This window comes from Sitodiplosis mosellana, unplaced genomic scaffold (genome assembly GCF_009176505.1).
Source record: "Sitodiplosis mosellana isolate CC-2019 unplaced genomic scaffold, AAFC_SMos_1.0 Smas_scaffold_1, whole genome shotgun sequence".
NCBI classification, from domain to species: Eukaryota; Metazoa; Arthropoda; class Insecta; order Diptera; family Cecidomyiidae; genus Sitodiplosis; species Sitodiplosis mosellana.
Genome location: NW_022595244.1, coordinates 7,646,714 through 7,667,905, shown reverse-complemented (window position 1 = coordinate 7,667,905; position 21,192 = coordinate 7,646,714). Strand labels below are relative to the sequence as shown.

At 37.7% G+C, this 21,192-nt stretch overlaps 3 protein-coding genes across 3 annotated transcripts; all 3 read right to left on the bottom strand.

Annotated features, from left to right (window-relative positions):
• Positions 1 to 3,122: 3,122 nt before the first annotated feature.
• Positions 3,123 to 6,888, bottom strand: LOC129573411 (uncharacterized). Its single transcript, XM_055453907.1, has 10 exons — positions 6,490 to 6,888; positions 6,195 to 6,398; positions 5,523 to 6,127; positions 5,202 to 5,385; positions 4,803 to 5,114; positions 4,384 to 4,726; positions 4,159 to 4,319; positions 3,856 to 4,095; positions 3,666 to 3,791; positions 3,123 to 3,590 (listed from the first exon to the last, which is right to left on the bottom strand). The coding sequence occupies exons 1-10, from the start codon at positions 6,538 to 6,540 to the stop codon at positions 3,312 to 3,314; spliced, it is 2,505 nt and encodes an 834-aa protein (XP_055309882.1). The 5' UTR covers positions 6,541 to 6,888; the 3' UTR covers positions 3,123 to 3,311.
• Positions 6,889 to 11,016: 4,128 nt separating this feature from the next.
• On the bottom strand, positions 11,017 to 15,530 carry LOC129573401 (nuclear RNA export factor 2). Its single transcript, XM_055453896.1, has 10 exons — positions 14,845 to 15,530; positions 14,660 to 14,783; positions 14,502 to 14,514; positions 14,340 to 14,432; positions 13,792 to 14,253; positions 13,592 to 13,726; positions 12,658 to 13,533; positions 12,340 to 12,484; positions 12,015 to 12,253; positions 11,017 to 11,929 (listed from the first exon to the last, which is right to left on the bottom strand). The coding sequence occupies exons 1-10, from the start codon at positions 15,326 to 15,328 to the stop codon at positions 11,498 to 11,500; spliced, it is 3,003 nt and encodes a 1,000-aa protein (XP_055309871.1). The 5' UTR covers positions 15,329 to 15,530; the 3' UTR covers positions 11,017 to 11,497.
• Positions 15,531 to 15,802: 272 nt separating this feature from the next.
• Positions 15,803 to 19,610, bottom strand: LOC129573393 (uncharacterized). Its single transcript, XM_055453883.1, has 13 exons — positions 19,379 to 19,610; positions 18,850 to 19,059; positions 18,592 to 18,786; positions 18,160 to 18,520; positions 17,910 to 18,028; positions 17,639 to 17,702; positions 17,314 to 17,480; positions 17,089 to 17,230; positions 16,759 to 17,003; positions 16,545 to 16,692; positions 16,340 to 16,457; positions 16,051 to 16,274; positions 15,803 to 15,978 (listed from the first exon to the last, which is right to left on the bottom strand). The coding sequence occupies exons 1-13, from the start codon at positions 19,517 to 19,519 to the stop codon at positions 15,842 to 15,844; spliced, it is 2,271 nt and encodes a 756-aa protein (XP_055309858.1). The 5' UTR covers positions 19,520 to 19,610; the 3' UTR covers positions 15,803 to 15,841.
• Positions 19,611 to 21,192: the final 1,582 nt, after the last annotated feature.

The following is a 21,192-nucleotide window of genomic DNA, read 5'->3' as shown; positions in this document are numbered from 1 at the left end:
GCCATCGTTTGTTCATTTGGAATGTGCATTGCCGTTGGATTTGCATTGCCAGCATCAGTTGGCAAAGGTAGAATTATTATTGGCGGACAAATTGATGTTTCACCCCAATTCAAATACCAAGTGTCATTTCATTTCATTGACAAAGGAACGCAGTAACCATTGTAGTGGATTGTTATAGCAAATCGATGCGTAAACATTTATCCAATTGACAAAATTAAAGTTGTCTACGGATCGGTAAGATTAAATAAAACGGGTATAAGTGGTGAAACAGCTCGCAGAGTTTCACACCCAGACTACAATCCATCGTACATTGAGAACAATATCGCACTCGTCATGGTCAAGGAGAAAATTGAATATTTTCCAATGGCCGTTGGCACGGTAGCATTGTCTATCAATCTCAAACCAAATTGCACATGTCAGTGGTTGGGGCGTATTCGAGAAGAAAAATGAAAGTTGGGAATGCTATTCAAATACACGTTGCAGTATCAATCGACTTAAATAATATCACTTGATGAGTGCAGAGCTGGCACCATGCCAATTCAAAGGGCCTCTTTGATTGAATTTAATAGATTTTCTAATGTTTAGCAAAATAAAAAAAAACAAGCTGTTTATAGGATCTTTGTGGTTTGATCTTTTAATTTTTTTGTGGTTTGTTTCATTTGTTGTTTGAACAGATCCACCTAGAAAATAAAGCAATTATCATGTGAAAACACTCCCAAATACTATATGCTCAATCGAAAATTCATTTCTATTGCAGACTAATTATTTTTTCCCTAAAATGCAACAAAAAACAGGGAAAAAAACGAATGGCAAGTAATCAAATGTCCGTTGAAGCACATGTTATCTCAAAATCCATTCGCTGCTACATCGATACTAACCAAATCGTCCGAATTCCAAATCGATTCAGCACTATGTTTGATTTCAGTGTGCTGAAAAATCCATATCACAATCCACTCGCCATGTATACATTTTTCAAATTGATGCGATTGGCATTGGATTGAGAGAGTGTGTTGCTCCGAAAACATATCAATGAAAATTTTGAAGTGCTGCTTAGTATGAATGTTTAACATGGATATGCAAATACCTGGTAACACTGTTTTTCGTATCGTTGCCAATTTAATTACGTTTGTAAAGCGATGTAAAACAGAGCGAGAGCGAATGTTGCAAAACACATGTGTGTGCACAAAAACGATGTAAATGATTTTCTTTTTTGCGCATTCAAACTTTCAATTTCCCTGTGCATGTTCAATGAATTAATGGCCGATATGCCGAACCATTTGAATTGGCTACATGCAGAGTAGATGGCAGCGACTGAACTTCATCAGGTGTAGAATTTGAGCAGTAGAGATACACGAGAGCGAGAAAAAAAACAAGTTGACCATGCACAACGCAAATGCTATAGCCGATGAATGTGGAAACAAAACACGGCAGAAAATATGAGTGTGTTGGTGGAATGAAATTGCCGGTCGATTGCTTTGCTGACATATTAACAGTTGGGCGAACACGAGAATATCATCAGCGTGGCCAAGATGAAATCGACCGAAATTCAAGCACATTCAGGAAGATGGCGAGCACACCCAAATGTGATAACAAGAATCTCTGGAAAATAACTTTTGCACGGTCATAAAACGTATACATACCGTTGAATTCATTTGCAAATTAGACGTCACATTAATCGGCAAACGGTATTCACCAACGGTGGTTCGGTTACCTACTGTACTCGATATACTTTTCGGTTATTTGCCCGTGTGCCACAAGTAGGAATAAGAGCCGTTTGACTTTTCCAGCAAGTGGAATTATTTCATGAAATAAGAAAACACCAGAAATAGCACAAATATGCAACATTGCTGAACAAATAAAGAAGAAAAGCAGGAAATGCTGTATGAAAGAAATAGTAATAAGCAAAAGAGGAGTTATTCACCGAAACGGTATAGAGTGAAATATCTAATGTAATGTACACGACGAATATTGGCGTGCTTGGGAAAAAGTCGACAGGAAAAATGGGACAGAATTGAATATTTGCAACAACACAACGAAATGAAGCAGTCAAGCGCATTGTATATACACAGTGCCAAACGGCAATAACAGTAGTCGACGAGTGGCACGAGTTGAATGAAGCAGAAAGAGCAAAAAAAATGGAACAAATCTACACATACTTGGTGATACAGCGCGCATATTTACTTAAATAAATTCACTGACAATGTCCGGAATTACATTTGCAATTCGTTCGCTGTAGCAATTATTGCCGAGCCAAAGGAATGAAGCGGACCGCTGAAACAAAAAGTTCGAGCACTTTTCGCACACACATGCAATGGATTACGAATAATGAAGCACCAAATACTATCCAAATGTTGCCCATTTTGGTGTGCTTTAGCGATAGCTAGTTTTGCCGTTGGTCCTCAGCCATTCAGCCGAGACACACCATCGAGAAGGACTATACCGAGTATATTGAACATGGAAAATCCAATGGAATGTGCAATGGCAATAATGTCACGCATTTATAAATGCGATCCGTGTACAGAAATCGCATGGACAAAAACTGCGTATATTCGAAAAACCATGCTCCAATTTCATTTCCTTAATTTATGATTCAAACGCTTCACATAGCATACAAACACACTTTTACCGTGGCCACTGAACCGTCTCGCTATCGATTTCTCGGAATTATGTACATGCATATATGAAGAAAAGAATACCTTAAAGAACATCATCACACTGAGAATAGACATGAATGGCGTTTTTTTCGTAGAATATATTCATTTCAATTAAATTCATTCATTCTTTACAACAAACAACAACAATAAACATTTAAAGACCATTAATACCTTTCAGTGTTTGGCCGTTTTTCGAATCAGCGTATCAACCTCTAACAATTCTCCATCAAACTGTTCTATCTAAAGCCAATCTATTTGTTTCTACTCCCCTTTCATTCAAATCAAATTTTACTGAATCTATAACACGTCTACGGAGTCTATCCGTCTTTTCAACAAAACTTTGAAATATTCAACAAACGATTGAATCGCACCAATTTCTTCTTTTTTATTCTTTTTTTTTAAATGAATTAAAAATATCGAATTAGTAAAAATAATAAGGTGCGATTCAATTATTTGTTGATTTATCGGTTTTCACGTTGCTCAAGAATATATTTCTTTGAAATATTACAAATTAAATGTTAATTCAACACAATGAAAACGTGTTTTAAGCTAGGTTTTCAAGTTGAAATTTCGATTCTCAATTGAATATCGATTCCAATCGATTCGAGAGGCAATTTGCATTGCAAATATCGCATATATCTATCATTCAATTTTGAGTCAATTGGCGATTTGATTGTTGTTCAGTTCTAACGGTGTACTGTTTTTCGCATCGAACCGGCGGCTAGTTGCTGGACTGTCGCTCGATGATGACCAATTCTTCATTGTGCTATTGAAGATCACTTGTCCAGTTTGCTTCGCTCTCTTGGCCGATTGTTCGTCAAGTGAATCCTGAGCCCTTTTTCCAAAACTATTCAGCGATGTCCTTAGAATTCGGCTCCAAATGCGACTCTTATTTGGCAGTGGATTCACTATGTTTTCGATGATTTTCATGAAATCCTTTGAAAAAACCAGAACGGGATGAATGAGTGCTTTGGAATTCGACTAAATTGAGCCATTGTTTATGAAAAGTACCTTTTTGAACTTCTTATTCGGAAGCTCATTGAGTACACCGAATGCACAATCGATGAACATATCTTCGCGCTGTATACCAATGCAGAAATGCAACAAGTTCGAGGCATGATCGGAGTCGGGAAATCTCTGGAGAACGAATGTGTTAATAGAATTCAAATCTCTCCGTTTCAATGCATTTTTTTCTGCTTACCTTGCTGAGACCAACCACTATATCACAGATGTTGATGGCCACATTTGCCGATAACAGCTGCTTGATTTGATCCAACATGAATACGATATATTGCAATTGAATGTGATTTACGCCATGCGCCGTATCGATCGTGACCAAACTGATTTTCTTGAGCAAATATTTCGCCAAAATTTGGATGTTGACCTTTTGTTGTGAAATGCTTTTGAATTTCATCTCCATCTTACTGAGACACCAAAAGACCTGTTTGATGAAATGAGACTATAAGATTTTTGACTGAAATGCTAATTCGTTAAACAAATTTACCGAAACACATAGAAAATCGATGTCATCTTCCGTTTTTTGCAATATTTCGAGAAAACGTTTTGAGATCAGAGTGCGAGAAACGCCTTGAATTGACTCTCGTACTCCAACTGCACCTTCGTGAACTTTGATCAAACTTTGGGTCAAAATTATGAGGTTGTAAGCTAGAATAAATGTAATCTCGATGTAATAAACCAGAAATCAGATATTTTTCACAACCAGTCATACCCAAAAATGTTCGATTTTTCGTCAAATCCAACGGATCTGCCATGACTATTCCATTCGTTTCGTTGCACAGCAATGTCGTGTTGCTTGGAATCATTTTGCACCAAGCGAAGACACCAAGCTTCATGAATGTTTCCATCACATTGGCGTTGGTATCAAAATCGATGTTGGCCTGATGTTGAAATGCATTGAATTCATTCAAGCATTGCTCGAATCGTGGCTGCCAAATCCGAATCGGAAGCACGACCTTGACCATGTAAATTGCATTCAGTTGTTGAGTAAATGAGTCACGAAAGTAACCTGTGGCAATTTCTGATAAGAAACCCGTTAGAACATCACGATGTCTCTGTACAAAAAGAAAATAAACCAATTTTTCATGCATCGTATTGAGATTGAAGCAAGAAAATGCACTGCAAACCTACATCATCAATGAGCTCCAACCATCTGTCTGCGTGTAGCAGTGAAAAAACGATGTTGCTGTAAACGGTCACATGTTGTCGATCGAGCTGCTGCGCAAACCGAATGGCTTTGTGTGAAAATGACCGTAGGGAATCGTCGACATCAACCTGATTCTTCTTGATATGGTCGATTACACGTTTCAACAGAGCAAAGATTTCGTCAATGAAGTCAACGTCATGCAAACGCAATTCGACCGCTTCAAAGACCGCGTCCCAGTTGGTGAATTCCGCGAAGAACGTTTTTGTCACACGCATCGGACAAGTCGTGTAATTTTTCTGACGTTGAAAAACGATTAAAAGTCAAATGAAATGTATCCCAATCGGAATTGATGAATTCTCGAATTCATACAATCGAAAACCTACCCGAAACTGTTGATGGTACATCGTTGCGCGAATCACCACATCGGCTGGATCAGCTACACCTGTATCACCACCACGTAGCATAGCTCGGCATAGATCAGCCACTTTCCGTTGCAGATCCTCGTTATCGCTTAGAACACAATCCTGATATACCGATTCAGGGAACACAGTTCGATCTCGAACAGCTCTGAATGACAATGGCGATTTTTTTTTTCAGGTAAATATGTCGGTTTTGTGAAAATGCATGGAAGTCTTCCGACAATAATGAAAGCAACCGTGAAGATTTCATGAAATCCGCATGCAATTTTATCAAAATTTACTTACATTTCAATGTGATAGGCCAAATCGAGGGCCGCTGATCGAAGTTTGATGCCGTTAACCCTTGTGATAATTGTGGTTATTTCTCGTAAAATTGCTGCTCTTGAACAGAAACGCAGTATGCGTCTGCCATGTACCCGAATTCCGCCACATCGGATGATGTGCATCATGGCTTTGATTTTGATGTCAACATCGGTATTCGACAAGAATTTCACAATGAACCGTTCGCAGCCTATGGCATCGCTTCGAACTATCTCCGAACTATCTCTGGAAATCTTGTCGAAGAATGTGTCGCATATGATTGATACGATGTAATCTGTTGGCTCATTTTCGGCAATGAACAAAGACAGATATTCGCTTGTTTGTCGCATTTGATCTCTGAAATCTTCATTCAGATGTGTACTATTTTGCTTGGCAACTGCCTCGATGTAGAGAAACACTGTCGTTTTTGCAACCAAGTATGATGCTTTCGGGCTTTTCAGCAACGCACAAATGAACCGTTGAACGTGTGTGATCCATTGAAATTCCTCTGAATTTCCAAGCAATTTCACAATCAATTCAGCAAATAGTTGATCGTCGGCTATCTGTTCTGCCCGATTGAATTGATTCGCCTGTCGATCGAAGCATTTCGCGAATGTTATCCCAAAATTGTGGTTATGTTTGTCAAATGAAACTCACCTGCGATGTTGTTAGGCCCGATATGAAATTGTCCATGTTCAATGTGCGCAGATCGATGCTCTCGGAGATCAAGAAATTATTTTCGTTCGCATTGTTATTGACCAACGAAAGCCGCAATCGATCCAACATCAACTGTATGACACCAATTGCAGCAATGTTTTCTCCACGCTCCTCATACGCTTCTGACCAAATGTCGACAATTTCCTACGGATTAATCGCATATTTGAAGTTAAAAATTTCATGATGTGATCGCACATTTTATTTTATTTATTCAAATCACATCATTTTTACTTACGTTCAAGCTTCTGCGTGAAAAATCCGATGATGGCAAGATTCTGTTTGACATTTTGCTGATTTTCCTTCGAAAGACCACACATCAATTTAGAATATTCGGTTTTTTGACGACAAATCAAAATAGAAAAACTGTCTGATTCGCGCGTCTCTTTCTATTATTGCATCGTACACTCTGTATGTAATCCAGTTGCTAAACAAATTGCAACACCAAATCATTTACCGTTCATACCACGGTTCATTTTGCACGTTTGACTTCCACAGAGATTATATTCTCATTTGCTAAAATGTCACTTAGTCGTACGTTTCATTATCAATCATTTTACAAAACTCACTTGATGTCGAAAATCCAACAATGCTCACGCATACAATTGCGCCCAAACAGAAATACCGTAATACACTCATTGTGTTTGGATCGCACGACAGAAGATTTTTTTTCCGCTGGTCGCACGCGTCTGTGTAGTCGAATGAAATTCAATATGGCCAATGAGACCGTCGCTGATTTTGTGCAAAAGATTGAAAGAGTAAGCAAATACGGTCGGTCGGTCGGTCGAACTCAATTCAAACGGCTGTAATCGAAAAATGCCACTGTAAATATACTTTGTGAACCAAGCCCAGCGGCTTTGTGTCAAACCTTTTCTCTGTGTTGCTCTCGAGCCGAAATGAACTGATAGAGAGAAGAAAAAAACTGGCCAAGATGTTTGCAATAAATGAAAGCCACAATCAAATAATTGAATGTAATGGAAAATGGAATTGCAGTGACGAAATCAATGTATTAGGCAAATAGATTCCGGGCTTTGGGCATAAAGTGTGTCCGTTGAATGGAAATTCGGCGAGAGCATTCCAGTGGATGTTATACTCAAAGCAATTTTCTCTTCTTTTCAAATTGATTGAGTCGCGTTTGAAGTGCTTGACCAAACGGATTTAGAAAGAAAGGAAAAGATGTTCAAAGAGAATAATTACATTGATACACATTGCTCGCCAAAAACAAAGCAAAAAACCGAAAGTCTTTGAGGAAATTACGGGCGACCAGTCGAATAGCTGGCACATTGTGTAGGTTTTTTTTTGATAAAAACCACGTCAAGCATCGATCGAATTGTGGTTGAATCTTTGTGGTTGATCCGGTTTGATTTTCAGCGCACCAATCGAGTGAACAGAGATTTACTGAATGAGTTGCAGCGAATGCGATGAAAATCATTTTTGCCATTGGAGCAAAATAGTTCTTTGGCTGTGTAAAAAAGTTGGATGGAAAAGTAAAGATTTCTATCTGTTGCCATTCAAGCGCATTCCTTCTGCCTTCGCTCAATAGTATTGAGTCAATACATTCATTTCACTTTGTAATTAGTTTGTTTGTGGTGGAAGAAAACAAACGGCAGTAAGCGCGTCGATCTAAGTTGAAAATCGGCTGACTGAAAGAAAAACTTACCTTTTTATCGGTGTTTGGAATGTAATGTCTCTCATTCATGTTCACGGTGGATTTTCTTCTGCTATCAGTTCCGGTGAACTATGGCATTACAAGCAAAAGAGATATTTTGAGTGTGGTTTTTCATCCTTGCAGCAGCTCTCTATCTATCTATCTCTTTTTTTGACGAAAATTAATACACTCAAAGGTGATCAATACCAAAGTTTTGTTTGCAAATTAAACAAAAGGAATTAAAAAAATGCCATGACTTAAGTTTGCCCGAAGAAATCAGGCACACGCTGGGTACAAGCGCGGAACTAAGCGAACGCGCGCAAACCAATTGAAGCGATTTAATTAGTTTTTCGCATTAAAGTTATTTTATTTCTTTTCTCGCCCATAAATGAATCCTGTATGAACAGCGCAACGTCTGTATTTCTCCACAATGTACGACGTACAAAAGAAAGAGCGCGAGATAATGCCAAGCAAAACCATTGTGGTTTCATCAAATTTTATGGTTTTATTTTTAAACTTTGTATAGAAAGTGTAGTTGCGAGTGGAGTGCAAACAAAGTCATCAACAAGTTTAGTTCCAAAAACCGTTTATCTAGTGAACACGAATTAGAAAAAACAACAGCGGTGACGACGGTGACGACGACGACGAAGACGACGAACAACACATTGCTCGAAATGTAATAAACGAGCAAAGGCAAGTCAAAATTTCTGACACGGTTACACAGCATTTATTTATCATGCAACGACCAACTTTTGGCACCGACAAACACTGGAACACACTTAAAACAATAATGGACTTGAGTACGTTTCGAAGCGTTTGTTTACATCGCGTGATTGAGTAAATAAAATATCCAAACTGAACAACCAAAATCGGTATATTTTTTCTTAGTATATTTTTAGCCGCACCGTGTAGCCAACGAAAATCCTTCAAACTTTAACCATGTTGTGTTAGTTTCAAAGCCAATTTGCTAGTCGTCATTTTGTTTATCTTCTGCTGAACTTGTAACCGAATGCAATTGACTCCTGCGCTCTCTTCGGTCTCCGTTTCTCTATCTCTTTCTTTCGCTCTCTCGTTCGCTTTCTCTTTCCCTCTCCCCTCTTTTCCATATTCTCTTGCTATAGCTCTCACTCTCTCGCTCTGTGTTCATCCTCAGATTTAATTATAATTTTCAGCTTAAGCATTTTTGTTTGCATTGAAACTTTACTCCGGCCACAACTTGCATCAAGTTATTTCGTAGCGATAAAACCAACAACAGCAACAGAAAAAAAATGTCGACGTGAAGATAAAACGATTTCAAGCTGTTATCAAATTCAGATTGTTGCAATTTGAGATGGAGATAGCCACCAACCGAATACGGTATGCATGTTTATTGAAAAATCGACCATTTTCTCCTTCGTTTCATACTGATACCGTATGCGGCGTCAGTTTGAAACACTTGAAAATTGTTCTGCAGTAAAAAAAAAACAGCTACATTACCTGGGCCAAACACCTGAAAAAAGGCAAAAAAAAACCGTTTGGGAATAGTTTCGACATAGTTCTTTTCATTGTCGACAAAGTTTTACCTCTTACGAAAGCGGAATGCCGAACACATGTTCTGGAGGGCGAATATATCGAAATATTCAATTTGAACTACATTTCACAAAGTTTTCCATATTTTCGGGCGATGTTAGCGCATTAGCATTTTTGTTGTTGTTGAACTCTATCGAACCAGAGAATTTTCGAAGGAAAAAAAACACACACGATAAACGCAGAAATGTTGTGCAAAATTAATTTTCGAGTAAAAATGCATACAAACATTGTGCCGACATGCGTTTCAAAATTTTAGGGTAAGCCTATTTGCCTGGCACATATTAAACTTTTTATCAAGCCAAAAACTTTACCACTTAATCATTTACATGCAGCGTTCACATATTTTCATCGACATTAGTCAATGTTCAATGAATTCGAAATGGCGGAAAGTAAATTTGGCTACAGGCAGAGTGAATCCTTGAGCCCATTAAATTGACTGCGCTCTCAAATTTACCGAATTTTTCCCGATGACACCAGAATTACACATTACATTCGCAAAATGCATGTAAAATTCGGAATGAAACACGCTGCAGTCGATTTACATACTTCCAGCTGAACGCTGAAAATTATTCAATTGGAAGAAGACAAATGTTGAACGTATGGGTGTGTGTGTGTGTGTGTGTGTGTGTTTGTGTTTGTATGTCGTTGTGAAAAGGAAGTTTCTGGATTGCAATCGAATCGTAAGCACCGAACGTACTACATATTGTCTGCATTCGTAACGGTCTATTTGTGACGAAGAATTATGTTAGAAATCGCATCTTCATGTTCCTTATGCGACAATAACATATACACCAAGATGCCACCATATAGAGCAAATCTCTTAAGCACATTACGGTACACTTATGTCGCATGCGTCTTTTTGTTCTCGTGCAACATACATTTGATGGCTTTGGATAAACTCCAGAGGTAAACTTTTAGCACTTACGATTCGGGAAACAAATGGAAAAGAACACACCAGCACCAATAATAAAATTATGTATCGATTGTGTCGAAACTTTTGTTACGTAAATGTCCCGTGCTGCTTGTATGAATGTACTACGTGACTACGAGTCATGTTGCAATGATACATTCACACACGCTCACCCGATTTTACACCGTTCATTGTGGGATGAAATCTGTTTTTTGTCGAAAATAAAGCAAAATTATAATCGATAAGCGGGACAGAGGGTGGTAGAGCATAAAGCTGAAGCAATTTACTATTTGCTTTGAGTAATTATTTTGCATTCATTGCCTCGCAATTTGCATAGAGCGAGTAGAACGAGGCAATTTTTATGCGTTCAAATGCAAAACGCGAAAATATTGACAACGTTTCCATTTAATATGTGGATTATATTATATCCGCTGGATATTTTATGACTGTGTGCATCGTATGCATGTTCATTTCATCCGCGTTCAATGTTCATACATATCGGCGTATTTGATATATGCGTATAATGAATATTTGTGGCGACGCTTTTCAGTTTGAATATTTTACGCTAATTACAACTTGGCTTGATAATCTGGTTGGATTGTTGTCGAACAGAATGCAAAAAAAAAATCGTATCAGTCTATTTTTAAATGAATTAGATTTCTATTTAATTTTCATTTTGTGAAATGAGGTTGGGTATAGCTTGATTCTAATCAATAATCAATCACACTACCCTATCACTCTTCTGTAGTAAACAATCTTTTTTTTTCGTTAGTCTCTATAGATTAGCTTTAGCTGGGGAACAATTGTCTGTTCACTACACTAGAATCCAACTTTTTTACTGTGTGTGCAACCAATGTATAGCTAGTAATGCGTTAGTTCCTGGAGAAAAAATGTGGCGCATGTGCAATTCATTTGTTTTGAAATAAATCAACAGGTATTTTTACTCCTTAAAATATTGGTTGCGCAATTGAAGTACAGATGTCGGTTTTAACCTATTTTGCTTAAAATTCGATTTGTTTGCATTCGAACAAGATTGTTGGCTTAAAATTTTAATCTCTAATTCCTATTTTGTTTATCATTAATTAAGAGTGCTTCTAATTTCTACCGTAGAGTAAATATTTAGCTGAACGCATCGGGTGGGATCTGTTGATCACGTAATAGTTCAGTGAACGATTCGAGACTCTCACGGAAATTCCAATTGGCAGCTGTGAGGATCTTTTTGCACCACATGGAATTAAGCCCAGTCAACTCGTGGAAGATGGTTTCAAGGCCGAGTTTTTCATCCTCCGTCACATCGCTTGGATCATCTGGAACAGCAGCGTTCGATCGAGCATTCTTGAATGAGTTGTTCAGTTGTGCAATCGATGGCCGATAGTATAGAACAATGTCGTTGAGAATTTGATACTCTTCACTTGCATGAAACATTCCTAATCCTTCTGCTTGTTTGCTAATGATGAAAGTGCGCGCAAAGCCCAGAATCACCTCTTCATCATTCAATGTGTTGCCAAACTCTTTGAATAGGCCATTCACCGTGACAATGGCTTTCGTTGGCTGCGGAAGTACATTGATCAGTCCGATTAGCTTTATCAGAATGTTTGAGATAACGACATCTCCAAAATTCATTCTCTTTACTTACCGTATAGCCCATTAAATCGATGGTGAATGATGGAAAATCATGTTCCGTTTGACCAAAAATGCCAAACAATGACGCAATCTTTTCCGGCCCTTGAAAAAGGTTTTGTCCTGGGTTGCATGCAACAACACGCTTGAAGTTTCTACATTTATCAATGATTGGTGTCATTCGCTTGGCCAAACTGTCGGGCATACCCAATGAATTGATGCTCATTGTTAGAATCGAATTGTTGTGGTATATTCCTGTGAATTAACAAACATTCTCAGTCTTAATTGTCAAACGATAAGATAATGATTATCAAATGACATGATCAAAACATTCTTTTTACCTCGTAGAAGTCGAACTCGATTTGGTGCATCGAAACACGTGAAATAGTGTTGAACAAACTGTTCAGCAAGATCGTAGCCTTCCAAATTGCATATGAAATTTTGCCGGATTGTCATGATTGTTGATTTTGAAATGTCGTGACCGTCCTATGATGGAAAATGGTATCAAAAAAGTAAACAATCAGGGAAAATATAATTTTGAATTTCACTCAGAAATGCACGTGACATTACACCGTTGTTATGCTAAATCAATTAGTAGAAGTCATTTCATTGAAATAACAACAAAAAAGCGGGCATGTATTTTGAATAGGGCCACTCACCAGTTTCTCCAAATTCGGTAGGATTTCTTTGATAGCTGCAATGTAACTGTTCGCATTGGGGAAATTCAAACAGAATGGATTTCCTTCGAGCCAAAGAGCGGTGATCGTCCCCTTTGGAATTGATTCAATTTGTTTGACATCTTCAATTTTATTGTTGCTCAAATCCACCTCCTTCAAACTTTTCATCCAAATGGTGGAGTGCATGCCACGTGTCGACTTCAAACCATTGTACGCCAAATTCAGTTTTTCAACGTTACCCGCGTATCTACGGCCAGCGTATGTGAGAATGGTGCTGAGTGTGCGTGGCACCGAAATACGACAGATAACATCGGTGAATAGATCATTTTCTTCGAAACGATCGAGATTCAAACATTGATTCATGATATCATAGCCAGAGTTGATAATGGTATGGATTTTCTTAGTCGGATCCAAATGATTATCTTTGATATCGCTCACTTTCATTCGCAGAGTTATCGTTAAATTATCGCCGGCTGCCGTTTTCAATCGTAACTTTTTATCGAACAGCATTTCGAGGGCATCAAAGCATTCACGCACATAAAATGTGTCAAACGTGGTGTTCGTTTTGTAATAGCATGGGTACATTTCATTTGGAGCAATTCCTTCGAATAGCGCGTCGAGGATATCGGCCTGTGAAACTTTCCCATTGTGATGGATGACGACTTGATGCCAACTTTGAACGACTGGTGACTTGTACGGATCCAATTTGCGAACGTCAAACAACAAATCTTGTGCGCTAAACACATCCTTCGGGGTTGTCACTTCGATTGGTGCGCTGATAAGCTGATCATGAAGCGACGCAAAGATACTTGTCGACTTGGCTGTACTTTGGTTGGTATTACGAATAACCTGGCCATCCTGGAAATTGAAATCGATAAATTGCATGGTTTAAATCATGGATTTTTCGCTTACTCACAAGCTTCTCTAAGTCAGGCAACATTTCCGTCATATCTCTTTTGAAACCGATATTTCCAGCTACCGAATTACCATCCAAACACAAGTGACGAATTTTCAAACGCTTCAATTGAACCAATTCATGCACCGTTCGAATCTGGAAAACAAATGAATAAACCATTAAAAAAAATGATTGATGTTGAAGTTGTAGTCGTGTCTTACGTTATTATCCCGCAAATCCAGCAAATTCAACGAGACTTTTGGCATTTTTGACGCTGGCTCTAGGGTGCGAATGTTGTTGTTTGTCAGACGGATGCCTTGGATTTGATCAAAGATCTTGCTGTTTGTATGAGCATTGTCCAATGTGGTGAACAACAGCTGTAACGACATTTTGTTGGTCAAATTGACGCAGATATGCTTGAATTCTGGCCGCGATGCGAAGCGATCCAAGTCAAGAACATTTGGAACACCTTCGCAAACAATCATTCGTTGCATACACTCGCTGATTGCCTTTGTGTACTTCTTCGATGGATAGATTTGACCGAGTTTGAATTGAGCAACTTGAAACTTAATTGTGAGATAAACAAGCTGTGTTCCAAACGATAGACGCAGATTATTTTGAAAGAGTTTTTCAATCGCCGTTCTACAGAGACGAATCAAAAAGTAATCCGATAACTTTGCCTCCTGAAAATGACATACACACCATATTTGTTATTGAATTTGTTACGAGACATTGTAAATTTTGTAAGTATGAAATATGCTTAATTTACCGTATAAGCAACGGGAAAGAATTCAGAGTCAGAAACCGCGTCAAAAAGTTTATCAAGAAGCTGCGCCTTTGAGTACCTACGCTCATGATGGATCTAGATATAAAAAAAAGCAATTGGTAGTTCTTGCTACTCATTGAACGGCGATATTTCGATTTTACTTACCACAATCATATGCCTGGAAAGAAAATTTGAAACGAAAATAAGTTAAAGATTCCGAAGAGCATGTGAAATGACAATGTTTTAGTTGTAAACCAATTAGTTGGGCTCATTTGATTCGAAACGGCCAAAAGAGGTTATGTACTTTGAATAAGGTCACTTACCAAAAGTCCCCGCTTTGTACGAATGTTGTATCGAAATTCGAGCAATTGTGATATTCCTTCGGGTTGTTGTTTGTTATGACAATGTCGAGATCAGTCGTCGACATTTTGAACCGTTTTACTTCATCTGCAGATAATTTTTTAAGAATTATTTTCACATTCAAAGCATGAAGTAATGCTTCACTTACGATGTGGTGGTGCATAATAGCCGGCGTCAATGGAGAAATCATCGGATTGATTCATCGTAGAAGCCGACTGACTTTGCGGCGGATTTTGAGGTTGTGTTTGCGGTTGTTGTCGTTGTTGTTGTTTTGGCTGATTTCGAGTATCAATTGGAACCAAGTTCTGCGTTAGAAGTTTGGCTTTTGGCGTAGCTTTAGGATTAACTGGAATTTTTATTTGAGTTTGCGTATGAACAAGGTGCGGCACCTTTGCCTCTCGCGCTATAACGAACGGAATGTTCCAGTAATCCTGGATCGGAAATGCGTCCTGTGCGAATAAATTCTCGTATGCCTTCACTACATATTTCTTAAATGTTGTCCGACCTATTGTTTCAAACTGTAATGGTACCGCATGCGGTGGAATGGGTAGAACAACATATGCCGATATATTATTGCGATTGGCTTCAATTTCATCTGGTGAGAGTCTGACGGGAAAATTTGACCGATTCATGGAAACGACTTAATTCTAGCAACGATAAAAAAAAACTAAAAACAATATAATAAATGAGGCTTTCCAGGCGGAGCGAACATTTCAAACTGATCGACACAACACTTTTTTTTCTCTTCAAACTACGTTCTTCAAAATTGTCAAGACTTTTTTTCGCCGATAAAATTGTGCGGCGTCCGCAGAAATCTGTTTATTTATATGCAGCAAGCGGCAAGTGTCAAATTATAATTGACAGTTTTGTTGTCGGTGCGATCCCTATCGGAAACTTTGCCGCACGTCAGTTGTGCTATTCGCATTTTTTGAGTTTAAATTCGGTGAAAATTGGTAATTTTTGGAATTTTTATAAACTTTTTGAATGAGAAGAGTAAATGACGTTTACATTGGAATGAAAATCAATTGTTCTGCACGTTGATTCGTTTATTTTTATTGGGAAAATGAATTAGTCGAACCGATTGTTATGTATCTGAATTGTGAATAATGTTGACACCAGCAGAAATTTTTCTTCTCTTCTGATTTCTAAGTTATGCACGGTCGACCGGCACAAATGCACATTATTGAATTGAGTCGATTTCTATTCCTTGCTCGCAGTTCCAGCCATCGAATTTGATTTGGTACAAACATTTCTGGTGGCAGTAGTGTTTCACCCTCCGGCTCTGAATAAGATAAAAGATTCATTTCAAATCCTGATCAGCACAACACATTTTAACGAGAGCAAAAACAATTACCGCTTGGTTTTTGTGGCTGTACTCTTGGTGTGTAGGGCAATTGCTCAGTCATCGGTATGATTTCAAATGGTTTACGCAGCAAAATTTTGCCAACTCCCTCACACGTTCGAAGCACCTCATGTTTAGCCAAAATATCGACATGTTCTGGTTGAATATCTTTGCATGCTATTATCCATTCGGAAACACCTTCGAAATCACGCAACAGATTCAAAGCACCTTCTCGACTAAAAAAAGGCAATAAGAATTCCGTCCGAATAAAGTTACACAAAAAGTGTTGATGGACTCATACCTGAATTTAATTTTTTGCGTGTAAATATGATCAAGCCATGCTTCGCACATGATTCGTAGGATTAAATTGAGTATCTCTAGGACATCTGTTGCCTTTACCACCGGCAAATACACATCGGCTGAAATTGATATTTTTGGATCCACATTGAATGATTGAAAAAAGTGTGGATTCAATGATAGCTCATAGAAACCTATGACCAACTCACTTAAAAATTTATTAACATAATCATTAGCGCCCTCTTGAAGGAGGTTACTTTGCCAGAATTGTGATTTCGGAAAGCACAAGCTAAGAGTGGCCAAACTGAGCATCTTACAAACTGCCGCCAAAACTTCTATGCACTCGCTGGAAGTGAGCTGTACGATGAAATAAACGACATTAAAATACATTCACCTTTTGAATGATGAACAAATGTGGATTACCTTCAGTTTGCAAATGTTCACTTTGACTTCAGAGATCAGTTTTGCACGAAGAGCAACATTCACTTGAATTTCCACCTCGAATAAATCCGGTGCAACGAGATCAGGTGTTCTGAGTAATTTGATTTGCTCCAAACACTGGTTGATATCATTGTGCACCACTTTGAAAAACATATCCATACACCAATCGATGCAAAGTGTCTTCGATTTCGCAGCAGCCCACAGGCGCATTGTGTGAATGGAATGATCTTTGAAAGGAGAATGATGTACATTTTAACTTATGTGGAGAAAAAAATTGCATTTTATCCTGAAAATTTCTTTCATTGGCCATACCAAGGCGATGCAATACCGCAATTTGCTCTACGATTGGCAGTTCATTCGGAATCGTGCTATGCTGGTCGCAATTGTTACAAAATGTGGTGAGTGTGTACAGTAGTTCGCTCCATAATCGACCTGTGGTCGTGGTTCCCTCTAACTATAAAAAATGACATGATTTGTTCATCTTTTTACATAACGAATCTGCGTCATATGTATTTCGCACTGTCAAATTCGATTTACCCGTGTTTTCTTGGTGTAGAATTCCTCACTCTTAAAATTATAATCTGGAGCAAGACTGGATGCAACAAGTGCAAGTCTAAATTGTTTATCCCATAAACAGCATGCCACATGAACCGTCAACGTTTCACCCAAACATCGTAGTACTGATACAAGAGTTTCTGGTGCTTCTGGAATTTTTATATTAAATTAATATTTTAGAGAACTATTTAGAACAACATAAAACAAACGAACAGTTGGCATGGAATGAACAAGAGCAGCTAGAGAAAAAAATATTTCTTCTACCAAATAATGTTGATAAAAATTGACCAAAGGAATTGGATCCTACCGTCATATTGCAAATTCAGCAACCAATCGCGTAAATGTCGAGCTACAGCAACTGGTTGGCAAGCCTGTTGGAATATAATTTGAAGAAATATAAACTTCATTATATCTCTACATTGGTTATGGGCCATTATTACTAAAGAGAATAAAAAGCTTGTTGAATCCTAAAATCAAAATAAATAAAAAAGAAAATAATTTGAAACCAAAAATTTTTAAGAGAAAAGAAAGAAAATAACCAAAAAAAAATGAATAACAAAAATAATATTGAGGCTTGCCAGAGGAGTGTTGCACCACCATAAAACCACATGCTCCAATGTTGCACCAGTTTGCGTCCAAAGACTTTGCGTCGCCTTATTCACCTTTTTCACAATTTGCTCTTGGGATGGTTGAGTTTCTTCGAAGAAAAATCAAGTTTTCCATTAAAAACACTCGAGAAGGCATGATTCTCTTCTTCAAAAAATTGAAAAAAATTTGCATTTTGTAAAGAAATTAAAGAAAGAATCGAAAAAGAGGGAGATTATTCACCAAAAATAGACGGACATAATTGCAAGCTTTTCAACAAAATGAATGCAAAGTAATTTTCTTCGGTCGACACCATTTTCTCCAGATGATCAATATTGCCGTCATTTTTCAGATTATCTTCCGCCGACTGTTGGATCGATGCCATTTTATCGAAAAATGCCATTGACGGATCTTGTGCAGCCGACAGTTGAGTGTCGTCATTCAATGGCGATGCGCCAGATGACATATGCGATGTGAGTGCTTTCAACACTTCAATGCTCGAAGTGTCGGAATCTGATTCGCTGCCGCCATCAATTTGGCAAGTAACCAGAAGACTCGTGATTAATTGCAAACAGCATTGCTCACTGCGACGCGTGGTTACTGCCTGAAAGTGTGGAAGTAGTACAATTTTGGTAATGTAACAGTGAGAAACGAATACTCCTGTTAATAACGCACCTGCAGAATATCTTTGACATCAATGCGAGATGGTGGCAGAAAAATGGTAGTATAGGAAATGCTACAGATTTGTGCGGCGCCACCGAAATTAAATTTCTCCATAAATTCGATGCACTTATTGTGCGCAGCGGCCATGACCAATGCATCATCAACAAAGCCATCTGCATTCAATGCAACTTGAAGTAATGCATTCACCTAAAATTACATGGAAATTAAATCTTGAATATGTACGCCATTATCTGTATCCATCATGCTCACCTGCTTGCGCATAATAAACACCAATTGGCATTGTTTTTGTTGTAAATTGCCCAGAATAATCATCGCCTTCTGCGCCACCAATTGATTGTATGGATTGCGATCGATTCGCTTATCTCCAGGCTGTTTAACATATGCTTTCGTGACTTTCGTTTGTAACTCATCACTTTTCTGGAATGCACTGAGCGCTAATTTTGTGAGATGTTTCACCACCTGGATAAACGAAACATTCTAATGAAATTAAATGAAACGAAAACAAAAATCGAAAGCCCAAATATCCTTGTCCTTGATTGTTTTTCGCACGTTGCTACGGCAATGTGAAAGTTTGTTTACATGTCTATTGAATACATGCAAAGTCTTCGAAAAAAAATTCCAGCGGATCGAAATTCGAACCCGTACGGCTCAAGGATGAAAAATGTGTAACATGTGAATGTCACAAATCAATCGGCCCCGCTCACAGACATACCAATGATCAATTTCCGACCAAGACCTAAACACAAAAACAAATCGATTTTATTTGTACAATTCTTACGTTAACATCCGGTTCATCGAATGTGATTTCGTTCAAATATCGATTCGTCAGCCACTTGAATGTGACGGCAGCTCGGTCGAGATCCGTGAACAGATGATACGATCCTTGTAAATCTTTTGGAAGCCATTTAGGATAACTCATTTTCACTACAAAATTTCGTTGCTGGCAATGGCAAACCGAAGGGGAAAATCCAAAATTCCAATGAGTCTCAGCTGACTCTTGAGTCCGTAGAACACGCTACGGTATCTGATGAAAGACTAAAACGGCAATCAATCTGGAAATCGTGAATGTAACTCGATTTAAAGTCAATAGTTTTTTTCGTTTCTAATGGCAACTAGGGGCCGATTGTGGTTGTACATGCGGTAACTCAGCCACCAGAGCAATATTGCAAGGGAAAAAGGAAATGCGTTCAGTGTTTTTTTTTTGAAGTTCATTCACAAAAATACGGAATTCGGTATGTATGCCTCTGCAATAACCTTGATCCAATTTTATGTGTGAAAGTTACTCTGGTACATTGACATCGAATTTCGTTGATTCCATTGAAATAACATAACAACGATAGCCTGTTACAAAATCAAACAAAAATTTATCTGCAAATACGAAAGCGCATTGATAACAAATTCGACATTATTTTTTTTCATATAATTCAAATATTGGTTTATTTCATTTATCATTTATTTATTCACAGTCAATGTTTAAATTGTTGTTTTCATCTTAAAGGTTTTTCTTTTGTTTTTATTTCATGCTCGTTTTTATGAATTCACGAAATTTCTTGCGTCCGTAGCATGTGTAGTGTGTGATTCATAAATTGTGGTCTATACACGACATCGATTTTGTTTCTGCTTTTTATTTTCTCTCTTAACCCATCTGTGCTGTTTCCAAAAACAAAAGAATTCGAAATCGAAATTCATCTAGACGAAATTGAAATCGTGTTGTTTTTTTCTCGGAATTTTGTGTTAATATCTAGTGAAAATATGATTTCCCTTACACTTGTAGTTTCTCATTTTTCTTGTTTTTGTTGTATAGGATGTTGTTTGTTGTTTATAACAGACACATATAGATAAGGTGTCGATATAGTCAATGTTAATGAAGGAAAATGTTCCATGAAAACTGTGTGTGTGTGTGTGTGTATGTGTCCTTAAAACCGAACTGGATTTGCGCTCACAAACACATTCTTAAGCAATATAAGAATAATAATAATATAAACACTAAAGTCAAAATTGTTGCTAATAAACGAAAACAATTTACATAAGTATATGGAGGTTGACGCCATTTTTTTTTCTTGGGCCGTAGATCTATGCTTTTCTTGTTCTTCTTTCTTTATTCGTTTTACATGAAAATAAATGTGAGTTTATTCCAAACAAAAAAATCATCCATTGCGTATTATCATATTCCGAATAGTAAAGATTAATTTGTCTGCTGCACGATTCAGTATGTTTGAGATAATATGCACATCTTTTCTTTTTGTTATCGAATTAAACTAAGTTTTCTTTTTAAAAAAATGCCAATTTTGTGCTAAATAAAAAACAAATAACTAAGCCGCTAAAAATGGTTATTCAATAGGGGGAAAATTAAAATTACCGGAAGAAGATCAGTTCGAAATATTGTTGACCAATCATGGCTTTGAACTTGGTCTGGCTTGTAGCATTGCATGTGCACAAAAAATGAGATTGTATCCTAGAATTTCCTTGATTTTTTCTCTTAAGCAATCGACCATTTGTTATTGATATGGAAGATAATCGCAAATGAATGGCTAAATTATACGATTGCTAACACACAAACTTTTCATTTTCCGTAATTTTATTTTCTTTCCC